A 27,563-nucleotide genomic window follows, 5' to 3' on the forward strand; every position below is an offset into this window, starting at 1 on the left:
ATGGTGGATAAGCCCCATACAGATACCTCATCTGTCGTTGATCCCAAGACTGAGGTGGTGGTGGGGTAAGAAGACTCGGGGGGATCGACTTCTGGACTGTGGACGTCTCGGAGACAAAGCAACAGCCTGTCTTTGAGAGTGCCCGTATAATCTCGGTTGTCGATATCGACAGATTGACCGTGCAGACGTGGAGGGTGACGCTGCGTGTCGCATGACGTATATCGGTGCCGATGTGGATCGATGTTGGGAGCTTCCGATACCGTCGACGACGGGGAAGGAGACGGAGAAGGCTCTGCATCCATTTGATGACTTAGGAGCTCTACCGTTTCGATGTCGGAGTAAGGACGCTCCATTTGGTGGACAGGGGAGTCTAAGATATGGATGGTCAGTATCGATGGAGGGGCTTGGGCCTCCGGTATCAATACCGCCGTTGGAGCGGGAAGCACTTTAGGGGCATCACCCAGTGCAGACACCGCTACCTTCCCCTTCTTTGCCGCCTTAAGGGGTTTGGAAGAGCCCTTTTTTGCGGACTTTTGCTCCTTACTTGGCCTGGACTTCTTTTTCACTGGAGTTGAAGCGGAGGATTGCGCCTTCGATGCCGGAGGCTTCGGCGTTGGTTGGCCGATATCGGAGGCAGGCCTTGATGCTGGTTTCTCAGCATCCATCGCTGAGGAAGGATGTAAGGCCGACTCAACCAGGGCCCCTTTAAGGCGCGCAGCTCGGTTTTTTCGGGTCTGGTTTGAAAACCAAGCACAGTGGCGACAAGTTTTGGGTCGATGAGACTCTCCAAGACAAAGTATGCAAAGGGTATGACGGTCAGGAGGAGCAAGTTTACTACCGCAACCCTTGCACCTATTAAAAAAGCCCCACTTCTTCTCCATAAAAAGCAAAGTGAAGAAGAAAGCAGGGGTGGGGAGGGGGTAGCCCGAAGGCCCGACTGAGGTAAAGCGGCAACATCCCCCTCAGAAGAAAATAAAGGTTTTTTTTGTGGTTTTTTAAACGTTTTTGAAAGAACAACGAAGAAAAGGAATGAACTGAGGAAAAAATCCAAAGAGCCGTGAGGCAAAAAGCCAAAACACGCGAACCAATCAGACCAACGAAGAAAGAGGTCTTTCCAACGTGGCGGTAAGAAAGGAACTGGTGGGATGTCTGCGCCCACCCCTCTGGGCATGCGCGGTGGGGTTCCTGCGCATGCCCAAGGGACTGGGCGCGAAAATCCATTAAAGAGCTTGCTACAATGCCGATCGATCCAGCGCGTGCGCACTAGATCCCATGGGTGTGAAGCACAGAGACCACGTCGAAGATCAACAGTTACAGGTAAGTGCAACTCTGTTTGCATCTTCCGTCTTCAGTTCAGCCCCACATTGGCACCATAAGGAAGCTGCTCACCAGAGGAAGTGGGGTGAAGCTCTCACTGAAACAGAGCTTGAAGGACTGCTTTTCCCACTCTGCATCCCTTCTGGCTTGCAGGTCAAAGGCACAGTTCTTCTCAAATGTATCCTCTGCAGATTAGGTTGCAGCCCTGCAGATGTCCACCAGGGGGACCCTCCCATGGAATGTAATTGAAAGGCCTTGTTCCTGTGTGGAGTGCACAGTCACCTCCAGTGGAAAAGGTCCATAGCAGGAGTGGATGGCAGCAACTACCCACCAGGACAAGGACTGGGACGAGGCATCCTCCCCCTTCTTAGGGCCCCAGTAGCACACAAAAAGTGTTTGATCCCTATGGAATGACTTGGTCCTGTCAACATAGTATAGCAGAGCACTCCTAATGTCTAGCATATGGAGGGCTTTCTGAGCCTCAGACCCAGGGGATGGGAAGAAAACTGGGAGGATGATTTCCTGTGCCAGATGAAACCTGGAGACTACCTTAGGGAGAAAGTCCAAGCTAGGATAAAATACCATCTTCTCACTGAAAACCTTCAAAAAGGGGGCATCTACCCTCAGGCCCGCCAGCTCACTCACCCTCCTGACAGTGGTAACCAATGCTCCCTCTAAGCAGTGGAGTCTTGTGAGCCAAAATTCTACTTTGTGAGCTACTGGCATTAAAGTTGTGAGCGAGCGATTTGGCTACTGCATAAATTAGTGTGCTCTGGAGCCATCCCTTTCTGAGCTGAGACAAAAATGTGTGAGCCGGAGACTAAAAAACGGTGAGCTAGCTCACACCAACTCAGAGGGAACACCATGAAATGCAAAAACTTTCTGTGGGTGTGATGAATTGTAACATGAAAGTAAGCGTCCTGTAAATCCAGGGTCGCCATCCACGCCCCCTGTTCGAGGAGGGGGAGGATGCTCTGCAAGGTTGTAATCCGAAACTTCCTGTATATTATGAAACCAATGAGGTTCCTAAGGTTCATAATAGGATGGAGGCCTCCGTCCCTCTTGGGAACCGTGAAATAATGGGAATAGAAGCCATGGTATTGGTGGGAGGGGTGGACCGGCTCTATGGCTTCTTTGCATAGGAGGCTCTGCACTTCTTCCAGGAGCACAGCCGACTGGGGGGTGGCAACAAAGCTCGAAAACGTAGGGACTTGGATGAAGTGAATGAGATAGCCATCTGCTATGACAGAGAGAACCCACCTGTCAGATGTCATCCATTGCCAAGTGGGTTGGTGAGGGCTGAGACGGGTGGGAAGCCATAAGGTGGGCAGAAGGCCGAAGTCAAAGACTCTGGGAGCCTTGGGGGCCTTAGGTCTGGACTGGGTGGCTGACACAAATCTAGGTTTGCTCCCGTATGGGCAAGAACGTGGAAAGATCTCTGCTGCCACTGCGTCGCAGGGGACAACTTGAGTGAGGGCTTGCATGACCAGGACTTGTTCCAGGACCTAGATCTGTTCTGCCTGGAAGCCAGTGAAATTCCCAAGTTACGAGACATCTTAATACTCTTATCCAGATCCTGTAGGACAGTGTCCGTAGTGGAACTGAATAAGCCTTCTTCAAAGGGGAGATCTTCCACAAAAGCTTTGGTATCTTGCTGCAGTGAAGTGGAAGGCAGCCAGGCATGGTGTCTAAGGGCAACAGCTGCGATATCTAAGGTATGCTTGGCTGAATTAAGCTGGTGTTTGGCCAGAAGCACGCCCTCCTTCTGAATTCGCCTGGCTTGGTGGTTTTAGTCCTCCGGGAGGGATGCAATGTATTCCGACAGCTGTTCCCAAAGGGCATATTAATATCTGCACCTACAGGCGGTGTAATTGGAAGTTTTAATGCCCAATGCCCCAGCAGAGTAGAACCTCCTCCCAAAGGAGTCTAACTTCTTTCCCTCTTTATCAGGAGGCGAGGAATGAGTACGTCAGCCCTTGGAGGAGGAATTCAGCACCACCGAGTTTGGTTTGGGGTGGGTGAGCAAGAATTCAGCACCAGCCTCTTGGACCTTATGGTCAGTTCTGCAGCTGGAGATAGGGGTAGATGCTGGATGCGGCCACAGAGCCTTAGCTGCTTGTAGCAGCACCAAAGTCATGGGGAGAGCGACTGCTGTTGAGGTATCCATTTGCATGATGTAAAAAACTGAATCAGTGACTGCTGGAGGCAGCTGCACCGTCGACAAAGTCAGGGTATTTGTCATGCGCTTAATAAGCTCCCCATAAGACTTCAGGTCCTCCGAGGGAGATATTGGGAGGTCCTCCAACACTTTTTGCGGTGGGAAGGGGCCAGGTGGTTGCTCTTGGCTCTTGTCCCCCGATCGTGAGGAGTCAGACAAATCAGACCGGTCAGAAGGGTCTGAAAATGCCATTGGTAATGTCGGAGCCAAATGGGTCAGTACCAATGGAGACACAGTCTGTGACATCGATAAAGGTTTTTGCTTAGGGTGCTTGCCTGTCAGTATCGATGGCTGAGATGGCAAAGCAGGAAGATGTCGATTGATGATCCCATTCCATCAGCATACAAGGTGGGAGCCAGGGCACAGAAGCTGACAACGGATATGCCCCATACAGGTATTGCCACTGGCCTTGATCCCAGGGGCTCGGTAGGGGAAGGAGTGGCTCCGAAGGTCGGTCTCGATCATCAATGGATGAATGACGAGGGGAGGGTTGTGCACATGCTCCTCGACCCGAGTGGATACTCTCAACACTGGAGGATCAGGACAGGAGGCTTGAGTCAGATCCATGTCTTGCTCAGAGTCAGTGAGCTGAATCAGGCTTTCAGCTGCTCACGGCCTGGTGAGTCAAGCGAAGTGACTCCAGAAACCTGAGACGGTTCCAGTGCGTGTCTAGGAGTTGAAGGAACTCTGCTAGGAGAGTCTTTCTTGTGCTTGATGTTCTTGCCCTCCCGGTGTTTCTTGGCGGGAGTATGGGCATTGGACTGAGACATTGGGACTGAGCGTTTCAGCACCGGTCGATTGACATCGGCATGAGCCGGTGTCAGAGACATCACAACCATTGATCCTGATGTGGGGGTCGACATCGAGGCATGCCCAGAAGTGTCTTGAGATCGGGGAGAGAGTTAATTCCAAGAAGCCTCGTAGCCCTGTTCTTCCTCGTTTGCTTAGAGAATTTAGAGCAGTGAGCACAAGAGTTCACGTGGTGGGCTTCCCTGAGGCACAGAAGGCAAAGAGAATGTCCATCCAGGGGGGCAATCTTACTGCCACACTTCAAACACCATTTGAAGAAACCCCACTGTTTGGCCATAGGCCGGGGGTAAGGAGGGTCTGCCAAAGCAGAGTACTCACTGGAGTTCAGTCCCAAATAAAGATTTTTCTTGTTCTTTGCAGGAATCCCGAATTTGGAGAAGGCCAAGTAGGCCACGAAAGAAAGTACCGACCGGAGCTGAGAAGATCAACAGTGCGGCGGTCAGAAGACAACTGGCGGGATTGTTGTGTCCCTCCCATAGTCATGCGTACTGGAGCCCTGCACGTGACCAGGGAGTGGGCACGAAAATCCCTTTCACTTTCGAGTGTACCGATCGGGGTCGGCACAGGCGCACTATATCCCAGAGGTGTGATGCACAGAGACCACGAAGATCAAGTATAGGGATTTCTCACATGGGCAGAGTAATGATTTTATTATTTTAAAAATGCAAGTGATAAAAATAAGAAAGAAGTACTCAGCCTTACTTCTACTCTGACTCTAAGCAGAGTTATTCTTCTGAGCACATTGACTTCAATGGATGGCACTGCAAATCCCTTTAGGAATCCTTGGGTACAATCCTAAGAAATTTCAATCAAGTTATAGTGGGCTAAACTTAACATTTTAAGATGTGTATATATTAATTAAGACAAGACCTTGAATGTTCAGGCCTACACTTTTACACTGGAATAATTAAGAAAAGTTCTAATTAAGTTAAATAGTTTAACCACAGGTATTTTTAGTCTGAGATGTTTCATTTCCTAATTAAATAAAGGAATATTAGCCTAATGTATTTTAGTTACTAGAAATATGCTGACGGCTGCAGGAAAATATAAGCCTCATTCAGGAGAAGAGATCTAAGTGAAACAGTTTCCTGGGCTAGGAAGCCGAGCATGTCAGCAATGATTCAATCAATTATGGTAAAACCAGATACACACTGCTTGTAAATGACATCAACTATACATTTTATCTTTCAACTCTGAAACCTTCTGTGATGACCTGGGGTTTTTGTCCGCATGATGGGGTATGGGGTTAAAAGAACTGAAAACTTTTGGAAACCAATGGCGGCGGCGGGGGGGGGGGAGATCCTTGCCACCAGCTGGGAAACTGGTTTCTATGAGACCATCTGTCTGTTCCTCCAAGACTTTGGACAGTGATCTGTGGAACTCTGAGAAAAGAAAAGTCTCTGAAAATGAAGGTTAACCCTTTCCTTACATTTTTATGGTATTGGGCTGAGAAGTCTGGGCCACTGCTGAGTTTAAGCTAAGAACGCAATGGCATTTATTCCAAATAAAACCAAAAACGTTTCCAGCCTACCAAATGGGAAAGGGTGGGAAAGAAGTAGAATAAACACAGATCTAATTAGAAAATCAATCCCAAAGGCAGAATCTACAAAAGCAAAATAGAATAAAAATGTGAAACACATCAACTAATTAGTTTACATACCTAGCCATTTAAATTATTTTATGGCTTGTGTGATGAGCACCAGGATACATACATCAGTTTTCCAGCAGCATTTTGGAAAACAACAATTTATATTTATTTATTTATTTATTTATTTGATTTTATATACCGCCCTAACCCCCCCATGGGGGTCTCTGGGCGGTTTACAATTTTAGTAGTGCTAGTCACATGTTACAGTCCCTAACTACGGCCACATTCTCAGAGGGGTTGGGTCAGCCTACCAGCACCCAGGTGGTGACGGTTCTTTCTTCCGGCCTCCGGCATCTTCGGCTTCAGATGTCTCTCGGTCCTTCAGTCCAGCGGGACGTTTCTTTGTGGTGCTTTCGGCGGTGGCTGCTCTTCGACGTGCGAATCCGCTCTCCTTGGCCCCGGCTATGTCCAGTAGGCTCCGCCGCGCCGGGAGATGATGTCTTCCCGCGCCTCTGCTGCTGGCGACGGCCGCTTCTGATGTTTCACCGCTGGCCACCAGGGATCACTCTTCTGGCTTCAGTCGCCGCGCCGCACCACATCGTCTCCGCCGCCAGGACTTCGCCGTCTCACCGCCATTACCACTGTTCCGCCGCGCACCACACACCTCAGGAGAGGAGGGTGCCCCCTACCCTACTAAGGGTAGGTCCCCATTTATCTACTCGCCTTTTAACGGGCTTTCGAACCGCTGGGTGGGCAGGAGCTGGGACGTAGGCCGGGAGCTCACTCCGGCCACGGTGGGGCTCAAACAGTTGTTCGGCGAGATGTTAATGCAATCTGCATTTACAGCCTGCGCCACCGCTCCCTGTAGTTCAACACCTTTGGTGTCTCCTTTTATATACTATTTTGTATAATAGCACCCCATTGGCTAAATTTGTAGTATAAACTGAGGCTCATCCACTTCCCCTCATTAGGTGAGCCAATGAAAAGACACGAGAAAAGCTCTTCATAAGTTGTTCTGTTAGATGAGCTAGATATTGGCACTGTCAGATCCTTGGGTTAGTTTTTCTGGAATGTAGTAGCTAGGGGTGTGTAAAAAAACCCCCAAATTTGGCCCGATTCCGTTCAGCCGAATGGGGCTGCATCTGATTCGGCCCACCAAATGACCCTCGAATGCCACTTTCGGCAATGCAAGCTGATTAGGGAGTCATTCGGTCATCCGAATCACTTTAGGCCAGGAAACCCGGGCAAGCCAAGGGAAGGCAGTTTTAGCCTTCCCTCCAAAGGCTGGCTTGCCTAGGCTACCCCTAGTCGCACCGCAGAGGCAGCACACTCTCTTCAGTGAAGGGAGACCACTGCCCTCCAAGCTAGCCCCCCTGCCTTTCCTTGGAGGAAAGGACGGGAGAGTGACCCCCACCTGGCCTTCCCTGGCCCGCCCTCTGACGCGGGTGGGCCAGGGAACCCTGGAAGGATCAGGGGGGCATTTAAATGCCTCCCGTGCCTTCCCTGGCCTGTCCAAGGGGGGGCTTGCCCAGGCTCCCCACAGCCATGAGATGCCTGGGCAAGCCAAGGAAAGGCAATTTAAACTGCCTTCCCTCCAAGGGGAGGCTTGCCCGAGTCCCTGCAGCCATGAGGTGCCCAGAAGCCAAGGGAAGGAAGTTTAAATTGCCTTTCCTCCACGGGCGGGCTTGCCTGGGCTCCCCGCAGTCGTGGGGTGGCTGGGCAAGTCCAGGGAAGGCAGTTTAAACTGCCTTCCCTTCAAGGGGGGGCTTGCCCGGGCTCCCCGCAGCCACGGATCGCCCAGGCAAGCCAAGGGAAAGCAGTTAGGCAGTTTAAACTGCCTTCCCTGCCTTTCCCCGGCTGTTTTCTGGCCAGCCAAAAGCCACCCAATGAGTCAGCAGCTTTCTTTTGGCTGGCCAAAAATCGGTTGAATCAACTGTTTTCAACGGTGCATTCGGTTCGGACGCATATCCCTAGTAGCAGCTACCTCCCATGAAGCCTTCTTGCTAGTGACAGTACTCAGGGTTTTGGTTAAACAGGTCAATCACTTAATATTCATTCATTCATTCATTCGATTTATACCCCACCCTCCCCGCCAAGGCAGGCTCAGGGCGGCTTACATAAAAGTGCATATATAAATACAATTAAAATCAATTTATAAAAACAACCATAAACCATAAACAAATCTTAGTTTTAGAGGAAAAGGGAGATTTTGGGGAGAAGTTACTGGCTTGTCAGTCCACCTTCAAATAAGAAAATAAATTCTAGAAAAGTTCTGTTTTATTTCACTAACTAAAAACTCTTTATGGGAAACAAAAATCTCGTACCAAGGTCACGTCCTGCTGTAGGATCAAAATGCATTTGCTGAAATCCAGGAATTGGCCGTGTTGTGAGATACCACACAGCATGAAGAACATCTGTTGCATGTACTCGATTGTGATCTGAAAATAAGAATTATTATACTTAAATGTTACTACCTTATATATATTAAGATAAATAAAACTGGCTGTCACCTATTACCTATCTACATGTTGTCCCATGTAAGTCACTGGCTGAGCGGCTTTGGTATCACAGAATGTTCCTGTCATACAATGTTTACAAAAACTTCTATGGCTTCTATGAAGTGATAGGTTGTGTTGCAACTTAGAGTAGGGTCCCCCAGCATGGTGGCTGTGGGTGCCATGATGCCTGCCACTTGCTAGTACTTTCCTTAGCACCTGAGCTTTTCAGAAAGTGGGGCGAGGCCATTGTAAGGCAGGGCATGTTACTGGCTTCCATCATTCAAGTAAAAGAGTTTTCCACTGAAGAATTAGGAGGACTGATAGGACTGGGCTTTCCTTAGTGTGTGGTTCTATTCTGTTCCCTTTGAGGATTTCATTTTCCCCAGGAGGTATGAGAGAGGTATTTAGTTTGGCTCCACTTTCTATAGAAGCCTTTTTTGGAATACTGCTCACATCCCTTCTCAAAATTCCAAAGGGGACTATAGTCTGAAAATGTTTGGGGACCCCTGGCTTAGAGTCTTAAAGGAATATGTACTGTTGACAGGATGGGATGAACAGAAGAAGAAGGATTTAAGAATATAAAACTGAGGCCCCTGCCACACGGCAGGGGAAAAGCCTCTAAAGGCGCGGCTTTTAAAAGCCGCGCCAACGTTGAGACGCCGCAGCGGGATCCCACGGATCCCCTGGCTGCGGCGCCTTTTCTCCCCGGCGCGATTAAATGCCCAGCTAGCAGCGCGGCTTCCAGTTGAACCACCAAGGTAGGTGGTTTCAACTTGAGGCGCATTTGTGCGGGGAAGGGCCAGTTCGGGGACGGAAGCAAGACGCTTCCCAGATTTTGTGGTGTGATTGCGCCGGTTTGATCCGCCCCCGAACTGTCCCGCTCCCGACCCAAATCGCCTAGTGTGAACGGGACCTGAGACTGACAAATGGCAAAATAGGCAGAGGTCAAAGAAGAAGAGTGGATGAATAAGGAAAAGATACAGATTAAGAACTGGACTGAGAAGCACACACTAAAGAAAGGGTAGCGGAAATAACTGAGTAGGAGAAAGTAACAGCACCAAAGCAAGTGGGGGAAACTGGAAACACTTTAACTGGATCTAGGGAGAGGAGTGACTGTATGTTAATCCTGCCACCCATCATAGTCGCCAGAAGAGGGGAGCAACAGGCTTCTTCTTCTTCTTTTTTGCAAAAAGCTCCAGCTCCTTGATATTCTACATGTACTTCCTGTAACTCTTCTGAGTCTATATTCTTTTATTTATTTATTTTAGCATTTTTGTGTGTATGTCTGCCTGTGCCTGGAAGTCATGGAGACCTCTGGCAACTCCTACTGGGGCATGGGAGGGCGTTCAGAGAAGTGGCTTGATAGCCTGCCTCTGCCTCCCGGCTCTGGTATTTTTTGGAGGTTTTCCATCCAAATACTTGCCAGGGTCGGCCCTGTTTAGCTGCCGAAATCTGGCATCACAGGACCCACATGCACTAATAACAATGTTGGTCAGCGGCTGTACTGAGGAGGAACATGGCTGTGCTGTTGAAAGAAGTAGAGGGACATATTTTCCCTCTCTCCCCTCCTCATTTCAGCCTCCAACCAATGTGGCTACTAGACCACAACTTCCCTGGGGTTGGAAAGAAGTGCTGTTGGGAGAAGAATAAGATTAAGATCCACATCCGTTAGTGCCTTCTGATGATAGGATCACTGGTTACTACACACTGATTTATATAAAGGCACTCTTAACATTATCCATTTTATTGTCAACTAATTTCCCACAAATTCTTAAGAATTCTTAACATCTTTTTACACCCAAGTTCCCCCTTGACTTTTTTTCCTCACTCTGTCACCCCCTGCAGTAACTTAAATGATGATAGGTTGGTGCATGTCTGTACTAAATGAAGGCAAAAAATAGGTGAGCTTCTAAAACATGTATCCATACATTTTAAAGGTACTATAATCTAAGTGTTCAACCCTAGAACTTGATAGGAGCATATGAACTCTTGTACAACAGCAGTTCCACAAAGTATATTATCATATTAATGTTTCAAAAAGTTGCAACAATGATGTAGACAAAAACCACAATCATATAGAGGATGGTTGACAAAAGGAACCAGAATTTATGTTTGAAAATTAAAAATTGACTGAAATGGCAGAACATTAGAATGGTCAATGGAACTGTAGTTTGTTGCAGATGCTGAGAATTCGCTTAGTGATCCCCTGGTTTACACCTAAGACTAAAACACATGTGTGTTTAGATGCCCCAAAAGAAAGAAAAGTCAAAATTAAAATTAGGTTCAAATAAAAATCAACATAAAACCTTCTATGAATTCTGCAAATCTCATTAACATTTCTTTGTAATATATTCTCCAGGCTAGCAGTGCTTTGCACAAACTATTTATTCATTTTAACCAATTTACTATGATTAATGTTAGCATTTTAACTTTATTCCATTATTATTCCATAATGCATAAGAAACACATTTACTAAAAGAAATACAATCTCCATTTGTACAATACTGATTTGTCGTAATAGTGTTTTGTAAATATATGACTAACAGTATAATCATATATTGTGGCTCAGCAGAGAAAAGGGCCTAGTATTGTAAAATCTTACTCACAGGGAATGTCTCGGTAACCATTTTCTAGAGCCTGGAAGTACTTCATGAATTTCCAAGTTGGAATTTTGAAAATTTCAAATAATCCAGTGTCTTGAAACAATGCATATGCAACCTAAATAAACAATACATTTTTTTAATTTAAGGAGTATCAAAGCACAGTAATCTATGTTTTAACCGTTTCAGGATTCATATTTCAAAACAGATATTTCAACAATTCAAATTTAATGTATATTTACTATTAATACATTATTAATAAGGTTTTGTGAATTTTCTTCTAATAACAAGGACGTGATGATCAATTTACTCAAATATGTTATCAATTTAGTCAAATATTTATTCAAGAGTTCTGTACAAAACCATTTATTTATTTATTAAAAGCACAAAGTTTTAAATATCAACTAAGTAGAATGTTAATTGCTTCTCATATACAATCTAATTAAAATGTACTAATCAGAATCCTACCTCAGACAGTTAGATGAACCATACAAACAGCATGCAGGAGAGGGAAATCACTGAAAATTAGGCCCTCTTTGCTGACAGAAAGCAGCAGTTGGATGTCACTAGTTATTAGCAAACTGGAAGCGAGTTTGGAGTTATGTACTCCCTTCTCACTTATATAATCTCCCACTTCCTTTCTTTGTTGGTCTTAATAGGATAAATTACATCTGTTTCAATACTAACCATGATTCATGTGAACCAAGTTCACTCTTAATCAGCATTTCAAAGTCAATTTCAAACCTTACTACACCTTCAAATATTGAGGTATTCAATACCAAGACATACATTTCCCACAGTAAAAACATTTCAATATTTATAAACTAAGATATAATTATGTTACTTTTCAAACCACCACTGTATATGTATCTCTAAACTGTTCACCACAAGCTTATATGTGGTGAACACACATACTGAACATAACGTATTCACTGGAGAAACAAACCTGACTAAGGATTCTTCCAGATTTATCCCCCATTTTTTGAACAAGATCAAATATTTGGAAGTTCCAGTTGTTCATTTTTTCCATTAATGAATCATAGTCTTCAGTTACCATCAGGTCCAATGGAGGATCTCCTTCTAACTGTGCAAGAGAAAGTGTAATTCACATACTAAAATAAATACAATATATAGTATCCTTAGTATAATCATTGTTATACAGGTAGGCATTACGAATGTGCATTTGGGTATAACACAGATGAAATAACAACAACAACAGCAGCAACATTTAATAAAATTGTGACTTTCTGAAAGAGATTTTACAAAAGAAGAAAATAAAATACTATTGGAAAATACCATTTGCAATAGAGGTACACTTACCAAAAGGAAGTAAAATAATAAAACAGGAGAACAAACCAAATCTTTGGCTGAAGAATTACAACTGGAGGACCCACATAGAGGAACTAAAGGAGAATCTCCAAATAATTTAAAACGAAGTCCATCCAGGAGCTTAGGAGAAGAAGCAACTGTGCCATCAACATCCAGTCAAAATGGATACATTAAAAATATCAATAAATATTAACAGACTGAATTCTCCAAAGAAATGTACAAAAACCTTCAATCAAGAAGAAAATGCTGATATTTTATGTCTACAAGAAACCCACATAAAGAAGCAATGAACGTATTTTAAAAAACAAAAAATTAGGGAAAGCATATCTTGCCTCAGTTCCAAATAAAAATGTGGAGTAGTTATTTATATAAACAATTCACATTTAGAAGTAATAGAATAACTAAGAGATCTAGAGGGAAGATATTTATTTTTAAAAATGAGACTTCCAGAAGGTAAGATCTGCATGCTAGCAACAATATATGCACTAAATAATGCTAAAGCTATATTTTTTGAGGTTCCCCCCCCCAAACTATGCTAGAATTCCAAGATGAAGATATAGGCTGATTTCGCACAAGGAGCTGCGCCGCCATCATGCCTCTGTTGATACACCCCAAGACTGCATTAGCCTTTTTTTGTTGCCGCATCACACTGGCTGCTCATATTTAACCTACGGTCCACCCATACCCCATGATCTTGTTCACACACTGCTACCTAGAAGTGTATTCCCCATCCAGTATCTGACATAATTATCTGACATAAATATCACTTTGTCGGGCTGGGCCATGTGTGCCTTAAAAAGTATTGTCAGGTACCAGAGATAGAAACTGTATAAAGGACAGCAGCTGGTAAGCTCCGAATTGGTGTATCCTCACTGCAAGGACCCATGGGCTGGTGTGTAGTGTGAATTTAGGACAATCTTTAATTTTTTTTCCTGTTCCTGTGTTAAATTGAGTTGATGTTCATATGGATTTAACGTCTGTAGCCACACCTACCCAATAGTACTCCTACTTGTTGAGGACACTCTAGTGCTGATTAGATAGTCACATAGGTATTTTCTGGACCAGAATTAGAAGGTAATTTTTACATTCTTGATTTTTCAGTTTCAGTTATTATATTGATTTTAATTTACTGTACTAGCTTTTAAAATATATTTTATTTTTTAGATTTTCTCATTCAACTGCCGTGTATTTGGCATTAGACGCATGACTCGCATCTTAAGAGGCCTCATAAACATTGCTTGTCTTGTATCTATTAACACTGCTGTTGAAGTAAATAATATAGTTATTTCTACCATATTGCAAGTAAAATTTATTATTTTATATGATTAGTTATATTCAATACTTTTTTTCTACAGCTTTCACTTTTTGGTGCCGTGTCAAATTATTGTTTGTTATTTCATTGTAACATGTGCCTATCTGTACCTCAAATAGTTTGACTTCTGAAGAAGGCCCCCAAGGGACGGAAACGCATCAGGTTACTTGTATTGGCCCTTGTGTTCAGGTCATGTACTTTGTAACAAGGTTTTCATTGAGCCCTTATATGTTTTTAACTGTTTTTCTAATAAATACAAGTATTTTTGTATATAATAATTATACACTAGGCTTTTAATACTGGCCCTTTATCAGGCTTCTAGTTTATATTTATACCCTAGCTTTTTTCTGCTCCTTTCTTCTGCTCATGCTAATGTTGCAGATCCAGACATCAGTGCTAACTTAGGGAAAGTGCATATAACAATTCATTATGTGTATAAGTGATGATGCAATTAGCGATAATGTCACAGAATCTATATTGTTTATTGATGGTGAAAGTTGTGAATGCAAAACCAATACAAAACAAAACAGAAGAGCCTGCCACTTTAGCAACACTCAGAAGAGTAGAAAGAGGCAGCAGCTGCAACAGGATTTGGATTGCTTAACATATTATTACTTAGGGTTAGCTCCAGCAATACCTGGACTCTGCTGGCAGAAGAGGCTGGAAAGGTGATTTTGTCTCCTTCCACCTTTATATTGTCGTTCCCAACCCACATGGCTATTAGCTTGACAATCAAAATCAGCTTTCCTAGGGTTGGAAAGGACTGCTGGGGAAACACAGGAAATGTCTGCATTTGTTAGCACATTGTGCTGAATGATTGCTGGATTCAACCTTTGTTTTTCAAGTTAAATTCCATACATTTGATTCTCTTATTAATGTATCAAAAATATATTAGCAAAGGTCAGTGAAACATTACTCTATCAAAATACTGTGCAACAAACTAAATATGCATGCAAGTTATGGTTTACAACAAAATTTCAATCACATCATTGTAGTTATTAGGGTAATATGCTTACATCAAGTTGCTTGTTTTCAGTCTGGGCCATTTGACAATTTTGAGTTTCTAATTCTCCTGTTCCATCCTGTTGTTTCTCTGTATGGTGAATAAGGTCTTTTGGGATTTCATTATTTCCATCTTCACCTTAAAAGTTCAAATAAAGCTAAGATTTTTAATCAAAATCTATTTTCAAAACATTTGACAATTATTTAAATATAGAGCAGGAATCTGAAAATTAGTTCAGGGGTCATGAATTACCCTTCAATATATCTTGAAGGCATACTATCTTGCCTACTCATAACAAACACTATCTTTGCCTGTATCACTGATTTATAAAACATTTCTGCATGATTAGAAAAAACATGCCAGAACTGCATTTTATCCTTTTTTCCTATATTCCCGCAAACCCTACCTAGCAATAACAGTATCTCATCATGCTTGTACAACTATATTTCAGAAAACAACACAACAATGGATGGGATATCTGGGGAAATAACTTCATGGTCCCAAATACTGTACTTTCTGTACTATGGGATTTTGCCAAAAGAGAAATACAGTCTCAAGGGAAGATGTATAAAATGGGTCACAACAAATTTAGTAAGAAGTGCACACTTGTACAAAGAACTGATTGTGTGGAAAGGCCATTACTCTGTAAGTTCCCTAGGCAGGGAACATGTCACTTCTGTATAATACTCAACACACTATAAATGTAAAAATAGTAATAGACAAGTTTTCACACAGATACAGTTAATGATTCTGAAGTGCACACAACTTTTTCAAATTAAACACAGTCCTCAAATTCACATGCCTTGAATCTCATTGCAAAACTTATTAAAAGTGCTTATTAGTAGTTCTTTTAAGTGATGTGTAATTTCTGATTAAATTACTAGTGTAAGTCTGGAGAGGTTCTGTCTTTAGCACTGTTTTTGCTAGATAAAGCCTACAGACAGTGAATGTCTACATAAAATAGATACCCATACTAGTAAATAAAACTTGCAAACATATACATGGCAAAGTTCCTAATCCCCCAAATAGGCCTAAAAGGAGAAATGGAATACTGCACACAGCTTTCTTGGTTTTATACCAGAATGTTGGGCTTGATTATGAGGATCATATGTACAAATACCTCATTTTCAAGCTTTCCCAGTAAACATCAGCCCTCCAGCCTCATTTCAAGGAGGGATATATACAGCAAGCTTGTTGTGGTTATTTCTTTTAAATACTTTAATTCCACCTTCCTCTTGAACCAGACCTCAGTACTGCAACCCTCCTGCAGCTAAGAAGATATAGATCTGTACAGGAGATCTCCTGGAACTCCTACATGAGCCATCTTGAGCTCCACAATGGAATAAAGGTCAGTGTGACAGATTGCACAGAAAAGCAGGCTTTTTAAAATCTGCTTGGTAACATAAGAACATAAGAGACGCCAATGTTGGATCAGGCCAAAGGCCTATCCAGTCCAACACTCTGAGTCACACAGTGGCCAGAAATACCAGGAGCCATCAGGAGGTCCACCAGTGGGGCCAGGACATTAGAAACCCTCCCACTGTTGACCCCCCCAAGCACCAAGAAGACAGACCATCACTTGCCCCAGAGCCCCTATCTATACCTTGTGGTTAATAGCCACTGGCCAGCGTGATCTGGTCCATGGGGTTGCGAAGAGTCGAACTCAACTGTACGACTGAACAACAACAACAATAGCCACTGATGGACCTCTGCTCCATATGCTTATCTAATTCCCTTTTGAAGCCATGCTTGTAGCCACCACCACTTCCTGTGGCAGTGAATTCCATGTGTTAATCACTCTTTGGGTGAAGAAGTACTTCCTTTTATCCGTTCTAACCCGACCGCTCAGCAATTTCATGGAGTGCCCACGAGTTCTTGTATTGTGAGAAAGGGAGAAAAGTACCTCTTTCTCTACCTGCTCTTTCCCAAGAACTGCACACAGTATTCCAAATGAGGTCGCACCATTGATTTATATAGGGGCATTATGATATTGGTACAGACAGTCAGGGAGGTTATGAGTTACTTCCCTGGAGAGAAGAGCTTATATGGTTGGCTGCTCTACTCACTCTCTAATTGGCCAGCATCAGCTGAGACAGGAAATAAAACAGCTAATCTGGAGAAAAAAGAGATCTTTCTGTTGCCAAAGGCGCTGCCTTTTACTCTTGGGTAGCCCCAAAGCAGGGGCATCCCACTTTCTAACCTGACCCAGGGACCCACAAAACTCAGGCCAAGGCACTCCTGGTTCTGAAACCCAGAGCTAGCCACAGCTCTGAAAAAGGGGTCTCCATTTTCAGGTGACAGGCAACCTCAGAGCAAGTCTCCAGTCTTCCCACTCCACCCAGCAGAGATTATGCTTATGGAATAACAATGAGTTCCACCAGGTGAAGTATCTACATTTCTAAAGTCTATTCAGAGGCCATCTGGCAAATAACTCTGTCTCCAGTAATTCTTTGTCTTTCCAGCTCCATCCCTCAGGATACCAAGATAAACCAATGAAGCATTCAAATTATTAACTATCCTTCCTGACGCTAATCAGGGACCCATCTCCCATCTTTTGTTTGTATCTGGGAACCTATTCAACTGCTTTGGCCAGGACCATTAGTGGTCAGATAATCCATTCAACTAGTCACCCAGCACCTGTCTTCTATTGTTAAATCCAGACCTTGCCTCTCTGGAAGCTCATTGGCCACATCCAGGCCTTGCCCATCCTGATGTCACACACCCCTGGGACCCCGAACCTTCCAGACAGCCATTTAATGCCATTCGACAAACTTGTAATAAAACTTAAAATCCTGTTTTTTGAGGATTGAGTAGACACGGGGAAAATTGCACAAAGCTGCAGGGCAAAATGCGGCCGTGCAGCAGCTTGTGTGAAATTGACAAGTACCATCGGGGCAAAAGGGAGGAGTGAGCGCGGAGCAGCGCTTGTGGGAAATCACCCATGGAATTGGACTTCTTTGCAACTAAATGGGTTAAAAGGCACTGGTGTTTTGTTCACTTGCAGGTAGCAACCCTCTCTCCATAGGTGATGCTTTTTAGTTCCCCTGGAAAGTAAAAGGCACTTTGAGTATCAGCTAGACTCACCTTTCCACAAGGCTGACGCAAACCTGCCTAACAGATCATGCTAAGCCCATGGACCAAGCCAGCATTGGAGCAAGACAAGCCAGCACAGCTGACGGCTGCTACAATAGTTGGCAGCCTGCTAACATGATTGTTGTTCCCAGTACTCTAGTGTTTCCTTCTTACTTTCCTTGCACCCAGCTCAGCCAGATCATGCAAAGCAGTAGTTAGTATGTTGCAGCAAGATAAAACTTTTCCCTCTCTTGTTCTTACTTTCTCTCTTTCTTTTCCACACTTTTCTCATTCATTTCTCTCTCCTAATTCTGAGTCTCCTAACTTTATTCTCTGATGAGTTATGCCGGTCATAAACTGACAGACGGAAAGACAGGCCAATTCTTTTACTACTATAGATTCATGGTAACAGCAAACAAAGTGATGTTTTGTTATGATGTTTGGTTTGAAAGTGGGGGTCGGTGGAATCTTTCTCCAGGGGCCCATGGTGGGTCTCAGCAGCCCCGTATCTGGTTACCAAATAGGCTTGCCAAGTCCCCCTGGGGGGTGGAGAAACCCCCGCCCCAGAGGCCCGTTCCCCGCTGCCGCCGGATTGGGCCCCGGGGGGAACTCCACCCCGACGTGCACGTCACCAGGAAGTGACGTGACCACGCCGGGCACGCTGGGGGCGGGGCCACGGTCATCCGAGGGAAAACTTTATGGTTTTCCCTCGGATGGTCGTGGCCCCACCCCCAGCATGCCCGGAGTCCCCCGCTTCAGGATGAGGTACGGTTTGGCAACCCTATTACCAAAGCAAAGGATTTCAAATGTTTATGCAGTTCAACCTCCTACCTGATTTTCTGCTTTGATATTCTGAAGCACATTCAGATAATGAGGCTGTAACAGGTTTGAATATCTGACGTCCACAACTTATCAAAAATGAAACAAGATGCAATAGTCATTTATCTTAATTCACACTTTTTTGAATATCAAATTATCCTTCCTAAATGCTAAAGATCACACACTAATAACAGTGGAATATCACTGTATAACTCCTATTCACATTTTCCACGATCATGCAATTTTAGTTGCACCCAAGAAAGAGCCTACAAGCAAGGTTGGAGAAGAAAGTGGCTTTACACTATGGAGCTGTTTCAAGCAAAATTTGCTAAGAGGCCTGGAGGAAAAAATCCTGTCCCCTTAATAGAGGTTTAATGTGTGGAAATGACCAGCTAAAACTTTTCATGACCCAGAGGTAAATATCATCATTTGATTCTTCCTGCAAATCTAATGGATATTAAAAGGATAACAAGAGGGTCCAGTTTCAAAGCTGACAACCCTAGTTACAGGAGAAATGTTCCTGGGAATAGTTGACGTACCAGATCTTTCTCCATCTTCCTTTTCCCTGAACAGTCTGCTGTTTGTTCCAAAAATCCCCTCTAAGGATTAGAGGGACTTTGCCAACAAAATGCACCATGGGACACTGTATTTCAGCTAGGGTTACCATATTTTGAAAAGCAAAAAAGAGGACATATTTCTTGACTGACTACTTCAAACAAATAATCACTATGACAAATCTCATTTTAAATACTCCTACTATTTAAGCTGTGATAATTGCTACTAACTAGGAATATTCCTAACCTTCCAACCCCAAAAGAGGACGTTTTCATCAGTTTTTTAGTTTTTTTTAAAGAGCCCAAAAGAGGATAGGACACATGGGACGTTTTCATCAGTTTTTTTTTTTTTTTTAAGAGCCCAAAAGAAGAGGACATCCGGTAACCCTAATTTCAGCACCAAGGGCGTATTAGGTAAAATTGCTTCTTTCTTCCTCTTCTGCTGATGCAAGCCACCAGCAGAGAAGGGAGAATGAGGCAATTTCTGTGTTATCACTGCAGCATACCACACTGTGGTACATTATGTTTCTGAAGCACCTCTCAGTGAGCATTTTTGTGAAAAACAGTAGACTGCTTGGGAAAGAGTAAGGAAAATCCACTCTGCTAACTCCTGCAAGCATTTCCACTGCACCAAAGCCAATTTTTATGTGATCAGAGTCACACACTATTTGCAGGACCTTCCAATAAAGAAAGGAATATTTTATGATGGTACGATAGTCTACTGCTAGAAAACAGAATCCATAAGATGGAGCAAAAGGAAAAGCCACCAACCACTATGCAAAACAAGTTGCAAAATAAGATGAGCACTGAAAAAGTGGGCAGAGGAGGGAGGCGTCTACTCCCAGCCTCCAAGATAATAAATATCAAAATGTTATTGAAATGTTCGATTTAAACATTAATAATTGATTAAATAAAGAGAACATTACCTACTACATGTATAATATGATGTTCTAAATGGTTGCTGAAAATCTGAAGAACTAAATGTGCATCCCAGAGGTTTATGTAAAGTAACACTTGGCTTAGTAAGGAAGTCTGCAGTATCAGGAAATTCTACCGGTGACCGGTGGAACCCACTGGATATAAATCCATTAGTAGGTGAACTCACATGACTTAAATTTGAGGAAGTTCCTAAAGGAAAAAGTCAAAGGAATAAAACTTTAGAAGCTCACTAAAGCATCCTCATTGATACCATATATTCACAAATCAAATAAAATTCATACAAGGGATTATAAATTCAAGGATATCCCTAAGAGGAAATCACGCTTGTTCTAGAGCTTAGGAAACTTCAATTGGTCCAAAATGTGGTAGGCAGGCTATTGCCAGGGACTGGTTAGAGTTCATGTTACCCTTTTCTGAATAATCTGCTTTGGTTACCCATTTGTTTCTGTGCCCAACTCTTAAATGCTGGCTCTTACTTTTCAGGTTGTAAATAGCTTGAAGCCAGGGTACCTGAAGAACAGTCTCTCATACTGTCCAGCCCACCAGTTAAGATCTGCATCTCAAGCCCTGCTCTCTCTGTCCCCACCTTCAGAAGTGAGGCAGGTAGTAACTAAAGACATTTTCTGTGATGGCACTTCACCTCTGGAACAGCCTCCCCCGAGGCTCACTTGGCACATACTTTACTGTCTTTTAGGCACCAGTCCAAAGCATACCTTTTAACTCAGGACTTATTTTATCTTTTTCTAAACCGTCTGCTTTTGTTTTATGGATATTTTTATGCTGTTTATGTCCAATGGCTAGTTTTAATAGCTTATTTTTATATTGTTATGTGGTTTAAATTGTAAGCCACCTCAAGCAGGACTCTGAATAGGTGGCAAAGAAATATCCTAAATAAATATGTGCATCACAAGGAAGACTGACGATCCAAGTAACTAGGCGTGCATATGATATTTAAAGCATCTTGCTTTAGAAACGTGCATGAGTTCCAAAATGCATACAGTTCAGTTTTCACTGAGATACAACCCGCCAACAGTAGTTTTTAGGATTATGTGATGGAACTCTCTGGATGGACAAACATTTCAGAGAAATTGTAAAAAAATCAAACAGAATTTTTGATATTTCAAAGAAAAGGAATAGAGTCTGCAGTATGTTATTTGTAAGTATCTATATTGCACTGTTTTGTACATTTTGCACTCTACTGCAAATTTTAGATTTATTATAATTTGTATAACAAAGGAAAATATATTGTTTGAAAACTCTGGTCCTTCTCACAGAGGTATAGCTTCCAAGATACACAGATCAGTTTCAATCTGTGATATATGTATAAAGGTAAAAGGTAAAGGTTCCCTTGCTTGAAAGCCAGTTGAGTCCGACTCTAGGGTTGCGGTGCTCATCTCCGTTTCAAAGTGCTGTCCGAAGACGTTTCCGTGGTCATGTGGCCGGCATGACTAAACACCAAGGTGCACGGAACGCTGTTACCTTCCCACCAAAGTGGTACCTATTTATCTACTTGCAATTTCTTGGTTTCGAACTGCTAGGTTGGCAGTAGCTGGAACTAGAGACAGGAGCTCACTCCGTTATGCGGCAACTCGGGTCTCGAACTGCTGAACTACTGACCTTCCACAGCCTGCAGTTCAGCGTCTTAACCACTTGAGCTACCACAGCTCCGGTATATGTATACCCTTAGTTATAAAGTATTTGTGTGCAAGCAAAGTCTGGCACATACTTATATCCCATATATTTTGGCCACAGTTCAGAGACTTCTTTCTCTGCACATCTTCAGTTGCACTCTTGCCTCTTCTCTGTTTTTAAAAGCACTCTCCTAGTGGTATCAAAACAGCTCTCAGCCTTTGCTGGTTTCCAAAGTACCTTGCATATATTATGGAGAACTGCTGTGGGGAACAGAAAGCTGGGAGGACTGTGTGCCATGCAAAGTTAATCACAAAGTTCTATGGATAACAGACGTATCATTTATAGCACACTACCAGTCCTAACCCCCCTTTTTTGTAATTCTATTTATTTATTTATTTGTGCTGAAGAAGCAGAGGCAGCCCCATAGAATACAGGTATTAGACAGAGATCAAATCACATTGAAAACCAGGGGCTTAGGTTATTCTAGTATTTCTTAAGAAACTATGTCTCATTTTTCATTTTGAGTCACAATGCAGCAGGAAGTTTTTCAGTTTTCTAAGAATTCTACAACTTTATATTTTTACAGGCAAGACAACAACAAATAGTCAGCTGTGAAAGTCTTAACAAATACAAAAATAATTTAATGTGTCACACATTATGCTTGTATAAAAATATCACTGCAGAAATACTTCTACACCCAAGTTATAAAAACGTGATGCATATCCTACCAGCTCGTTTTGGGCCTATATTATGAGCCAAGGTCACTGAAGATGATCTTTGTTTTGGTATTGTCAACAGGTTTGTGTTGAGAGGCCCATTTGGATAGGATCCTTGACTAAACGTAAGACAGGAAAGAAAAAGTGTTGCTCATCTTGTATTATTTTACTAAACAGAGTGTAATACAGGTAAGATCACTTTAATCTTATGAATAAAAGATACACAATCAAAAAAATAACAACTGCTAAAAGTGTATCCTATTCACAAAGGTATCTTGGGACAAATACATAATTAATAGAAAGAAAAATCATTGATAAAATGACACATAATTGCATAGTTATTTTACCAGCTTTTCCCATTTTTACACCATGCAACTGCTGGCACTTTGATGTAAAGGAAGTCATAGTCACTGAAGGAGATGGCTTTTTATCCATGCTGGGGATAATAGGGTTGCAATTTTCAGTGGAAAATGAGGCAAAAAAGTGTTAGGTATTGTCCCTTCCATAGCTTCCCCCTCCAAGTCACAGTTATAGTGACATTTTATATTTTGAAAAGTCAGCAAGAAACAAGGAGTCATGAAAATAAAAATACCATGTAGTTTCATTGAATCAACATTATAATATGCCTACTAGTCACAGACCAAACTTATTTCCCCTTGTTCCATATATGAGGTGATATAAAGCATTAAGTTCTGTACTTCATTCTGTATCAGTAAATACTCATTGTAATGTTTAAATGGAAGACAAGTATCACACAGCAGAGCATTTGTACCATTTTGTTTAGCTCAAACATAGCGTTCATTGCTCAAATAGATAGCAAGTCTTCTCTGGTCACTACAGTCAGATTACATTCATTCATTCATTCCCCGCTTTTCTCCCCAGTAGGGACCCAAAGTGGCTTATATCATTCTCCTTTCCTCCATTTTATTCTCACAACAACCAGTGAGGTAGGTTAGGCTGAGAGTGCGTGACTGGCCCAAGTCACCCAGCGAGCTTCCATGGCAAAGCGGGGATTCCAACCTGGATTTCCCAGATCTGAGAGACAGTTATACACACTTACTTTAAAATACTTTCAAATAATCTCTGACTTCACCTGTTACCACTACTCATCACTAATATATTATTCATTAATAATGACTAACAATAATGGTTAAAAAGGCCCTTTCTTCACTGTTTTATTTAACACTATCTTCCGAGGTAAGTTCTTAAAACAGACTGGTTTTACCTAAAATGCTTAGTTGTAAGCCACACCTGTTTCCAGAACTTGTTTTTCAGTGCCAAGAGTTAATCTTCATGACATGTGAAATATGCCATTGATGTATTTGCACTGACTGCCATCTGCTTACAATGCTACTGCTATGGGGCATTTTAACTGGGAAATTTATGACAATATTTGTACCCTGCATTTCTCTTGTTGCTCAAAGTGGCTTACAATTCCAGAATTAAAAATATACAATATATAACAAAAACCTATTAAGCCCCCAAAAGAATATGTGTACAGTTTAAAACCCATTAAAAGCCCTTGCAGCATCTTGTAAAAACTTCTAAATTTGGTGCCCCTTCACCTCCTCAAAGCAGCTTGATCCATAATGTAGGAGAAGGGACCAGTGAATATAATTTATAATTGTGATTTCTGATATTTCTCTTAATATGTATAATACCAGCTGTCATTGTGTTTTATTAAGAGTTTGATTTTTAGTATTTAGCCCAAACAGAAGAGACTTAGAATAGAATTAATTAGAGTATTTTAATTGTCAAAGGTTCTTGTGGATACATTCAGAAAATAATGGAATGGAATGTATGTTTTGAAATTACAAGTTCCTCAGCTGAAGGACACTTGAGAGGAGAAGTTATGAGATGGAAAGACTCTTAAGTGTTTTCAAAACAAATAACATTCTGTGTAGAATAGAGCATCTGGCCCCACTAAGTCTGCCAACAGCTAAGTTTCATGCGTCTTATCAGAAAACCCCTTAGTTCAAGGCTGAAGCAAATAAGCCAGGAATGATGCCAGAAGGAAGGCCCCTCTGTTTATTGTTTTTTTTCCACTGTTCCGGGACCAGATAAGATGACACCATTATTGACACTTAAGATCCAGATAGGGGTTTGCTAATAGAGAAATGCCAGCTAAAATGATGTTCTGATGACGAGACCTGCTGGACACCAATTAAAGATTTCTTAATGTATAAACTGTAATTATGTCATTTGGGGTATAAGACCTATTTGCCCTTCCTGGTTGGGGCAGAATACAGCTTGGTGTTACTGGGTGCCAAGGTATCCAGTTCTGAATTTACTGATTATTGCAATAAACAGATATTTATCCTCTCCCTGGACTCCAACATTACTTTTTTCCCACCGTAGAGAACAATGGAGGGAATGGGGGCAACCTGTTTGGGGGCCCGTAGAATTGGACACCCTGGTCCAATGTTCTTGAAGCTTGGTGGGTATGTTGGGAAGAGGCTCCAGCAGCTACCCTGCAAGTTTGGAGCCTCTCCCTCAAACCCTCTCCCCTCCAGCCCCCAGAATATACCCTATGTTTTTGTCATTGACTTCAATGGCCCATAGGATAGAATGGGGCTGAAATTTTCGGCTGGCCCAAAGACTCCGGAATTGGCTCCTACTGCCGAAATTGACATGCTGGAGTCTTTTTGTTGGCTGAAATGGATTCTGCCCGATTCGGCTGAATCCGAATCGGGCCAAAATTATTATTTTTTTGCACACCCTATCTATGGCGTTTTACATGGTATTTTCCCATCTGGGCTTCTTTCCCTGTGGGCTTTTTACTGTATGGCTTTTTGGTGTATGGGTTTTTTTTCCCCTGTGAGCATTTATGACCATGGGGCTTTTTCTGTGGGGGTTTTTTCCTGTGGGCTGTTTTCACCGATTAGTACACCCAGTTCAGTTAAGTCTCCGAAAAGTGTGAGTTGCTGAAACACACACAGTTGAGAAAAGGCACTTTTGGCTACTACATCAACAGTGAAACAGCAAGGATGAGTCCATAAACACTCTCAGGCTCATAAACTTGTTTTGCAAATGCCAACTCCACGCCGTCTAAAACCAGGGTATCCAGCTCCTTCTCAGCCTCAAACTACAGGTTCAGAGCCAAACCAAATGAATGCAGAGTGCAAGTCAGTCTAAATATATTACTATTTCATTTTTCTGCATCACTTAACTTGCCCCTTTTGGGACTGTGGATCTAGAGATTAATTTATTCTGTTATTTAATGCAGGACATTTCCCCTACCGACTTGAAAGTAAGAGGGTTCTTCCACTTTCAGTGTTTTCTACTGAAGGGGATCCTATTTCCCTTTTCTTTCACCACTACGTTTGCCAGCTTCAGGCTGGGAATACCTGGAGATTTTGGGGGTGGAGCCTGAGATGGTGGGGAAGGAGAGGGAGTTCAATGGGATATAATGACATAGAGCACCTTGTATATTTACAAGGGAAAGGCGCAATTTTCAAAAAATCTATTTTTTTCTTACTTGTGAGGTCCTAAACTGTAAATTACGTAGTTTGTCCCTAAATCTAATTCTGCTTTTCATTTCTTGTAACAGTAAATGAACAGCTATATTACTAAACTATGCCATCTGCTGGTTGAAAGTTTGAAAATAGATACATAGCTCAAATTTTAATATACATGTTACAGCATCCCAGGAGATTTTTAAGACCAGGTATTTTATTTTCTAGGTCAAGAAAATAAATGTTAATATACATAATAAGTCAAACTACTATTTGAATTCTCTAAATTCATATCCTGTATGATCTTTAAAAGTACAACTGGTTATCCCTTTGCTTTAGATGTCTACCTGTAAGACAATAAATCCACAATAATACTAATATGAACAGTTGGTTTACCTCAAAGGTACTACAAAAGAATCGCGGATGAGACCTACAATCCACCTTGACGAACGCTGAGCCGTGACAGCGACCAGAAAGGCTGTTTTCCAGGCCAGGAATTTTATGTCGTAAGTTGCAAGAGGCTCAAAAGGTTTCCTGGTGAGTTGGCGAAGGACCAGGGGAAGGTCCCAGGGGACGACAGGACTTTTGATGGGAGGGTAAAGGTGTAACAGTCCCTTCAAAAAACGTTTAGAAAGTGGATGCAAAAACAGTGTGAACATGGTAGGTTGAAAGTGCGGCCAAATAAACCCTTAACAAGGAATGTGAAAGTCCCAAGTCAGCAAGAGACAGGAGGAATTTGAAAACTTTCTCGAGACCTGCGGAGGTGGCTTGAGGGGCATCGTCACCCAAGGAGGAACAGAATTTTTGCCACTTGTAATGATACGACTTTCGCGTAGTGGACTTTCTGGAGTTTAGCAAGACATTTGCTATGCAGGCGGAAAAGCTGTTGACGCTACTCTCCAGGCTGTCAACTTTATTTGTGGCACGTCGTGGTATAGGAGAGGGGACTCTGTTAGGAACAGGAGGTCTTGTGCCGGAGGAAAGTGGTGGTAGACCCCCACTGACAGATTGAGGATGGTTGAGAACCATGGTTGCCTCGGCCACCACGGGGTTATGAGGATGCAGTCCGCTCTGTTGCTGATGATTTTGCAGACCATTCTCAGAAGCAGAGGCAGTGAAGGGAAGAGGTAGAGAAATCCTCTGGACCACGGATAGAGGAGACCGTCCCCTAGAGACTGTGGGTCCCTGCCACCTTGGGTGCAGAACAGAGGGCACTTTTTGTTCGCCCTGGTGGCAAAAACATCTCTCTGGGGGAACCCCCACTTGCGGAAGAGTGGAAGAAGGTACATTGGATTCATTTCCAACTCGTGGAGACTGAGTCCTGCCAGACTTAGGTGGTCTGCCTGCACATTCATGTGCCTCGGGATGTGCGTGGCGACTAGGAAGACATTGTGGGCGATGCAGAAGTCCCATAATTGGAGGGCGAGGTCGCAAAGGCGTTGGGAGACGGTGCCCCCTTGCTTGTTCACATAACTGAGGGCAGTAGTATTGTCCGTGAGGACCGTGACACATTTCCCCTCGATCAGGGGCAGGAAACTAGTGACAGCGAACTGTATCGCAAGCAGTTCCAGGAAATGTATGTGCCGATTTCGTTTCTGAGTGTCCCATCTGCCTCTGACACAAAGTCCCATCATGTGGGTGCCCCAGCCCGAGAGGGAAGCGTCTGTAGTTAGGGTAATTTGGGGTGATGGAGGATGGACG

The 27,563-nt window shown here is 43.0% G+C and overlaps 1 protein-coding gene across 1 annotated transcript in view; it reads right to left on the bottom strand.

The window, feature by feature from the left end:
• The window catches only part of PDE3B (phosphodiesterase 3B), a 63,442-nt gene that overhangs the window by 19,346 nt on the left and 16,533 nt on the right, over positions 1-27,563 (bottom strand). The window contains exons 5-11 of the mRNA XM_015422758.1: positions 22,420-22,526; positions 20,047-20,248; positions 18,579-18,655; positions 14,689-14,813; positions 11,978-12,115; positions 11,038-11,149; positions 8,258-8,371 (exon numbers count right to left, since the gene is read on the bottom strand). Coding sequence (XP_015278244.1) covers positions 8,258-8,371; positions 11,038-11,149; positions 11,978-12,115; positions 14,689-14,813; positions 18,579-18,655; positions 20,047-20,248; positions 22,420-22,526 — 875 coding nt within the window. The remainder of the gene's footprint in view (positions 1-8,257; positions 8,372-11,037; positions 11,150-11,977; positions 12,116-14,688; positions 14,814-18,578; positions 18,656-20,046; positions 20,249-22,419; positions 22,527-27,563) is intronic.

Source organism: Gekko japonicus, unplaced genomic scaffold (assembly GCF_001447785.1).
Source record: "Gekko japonicus isolate JY-2015 unplaced genomic scaffold, Gekko_japonicus_V1.1 scaffold3233, whole genome shotgun sequence".
In the NCBI taxonomy this organism is placed as follows: domain Eukaryota; kingdom Metazoa; phylum Chordata; class Lepidosauria; order Squamata; family Gekkonidae; genus Gekko; species Gekko japonicus.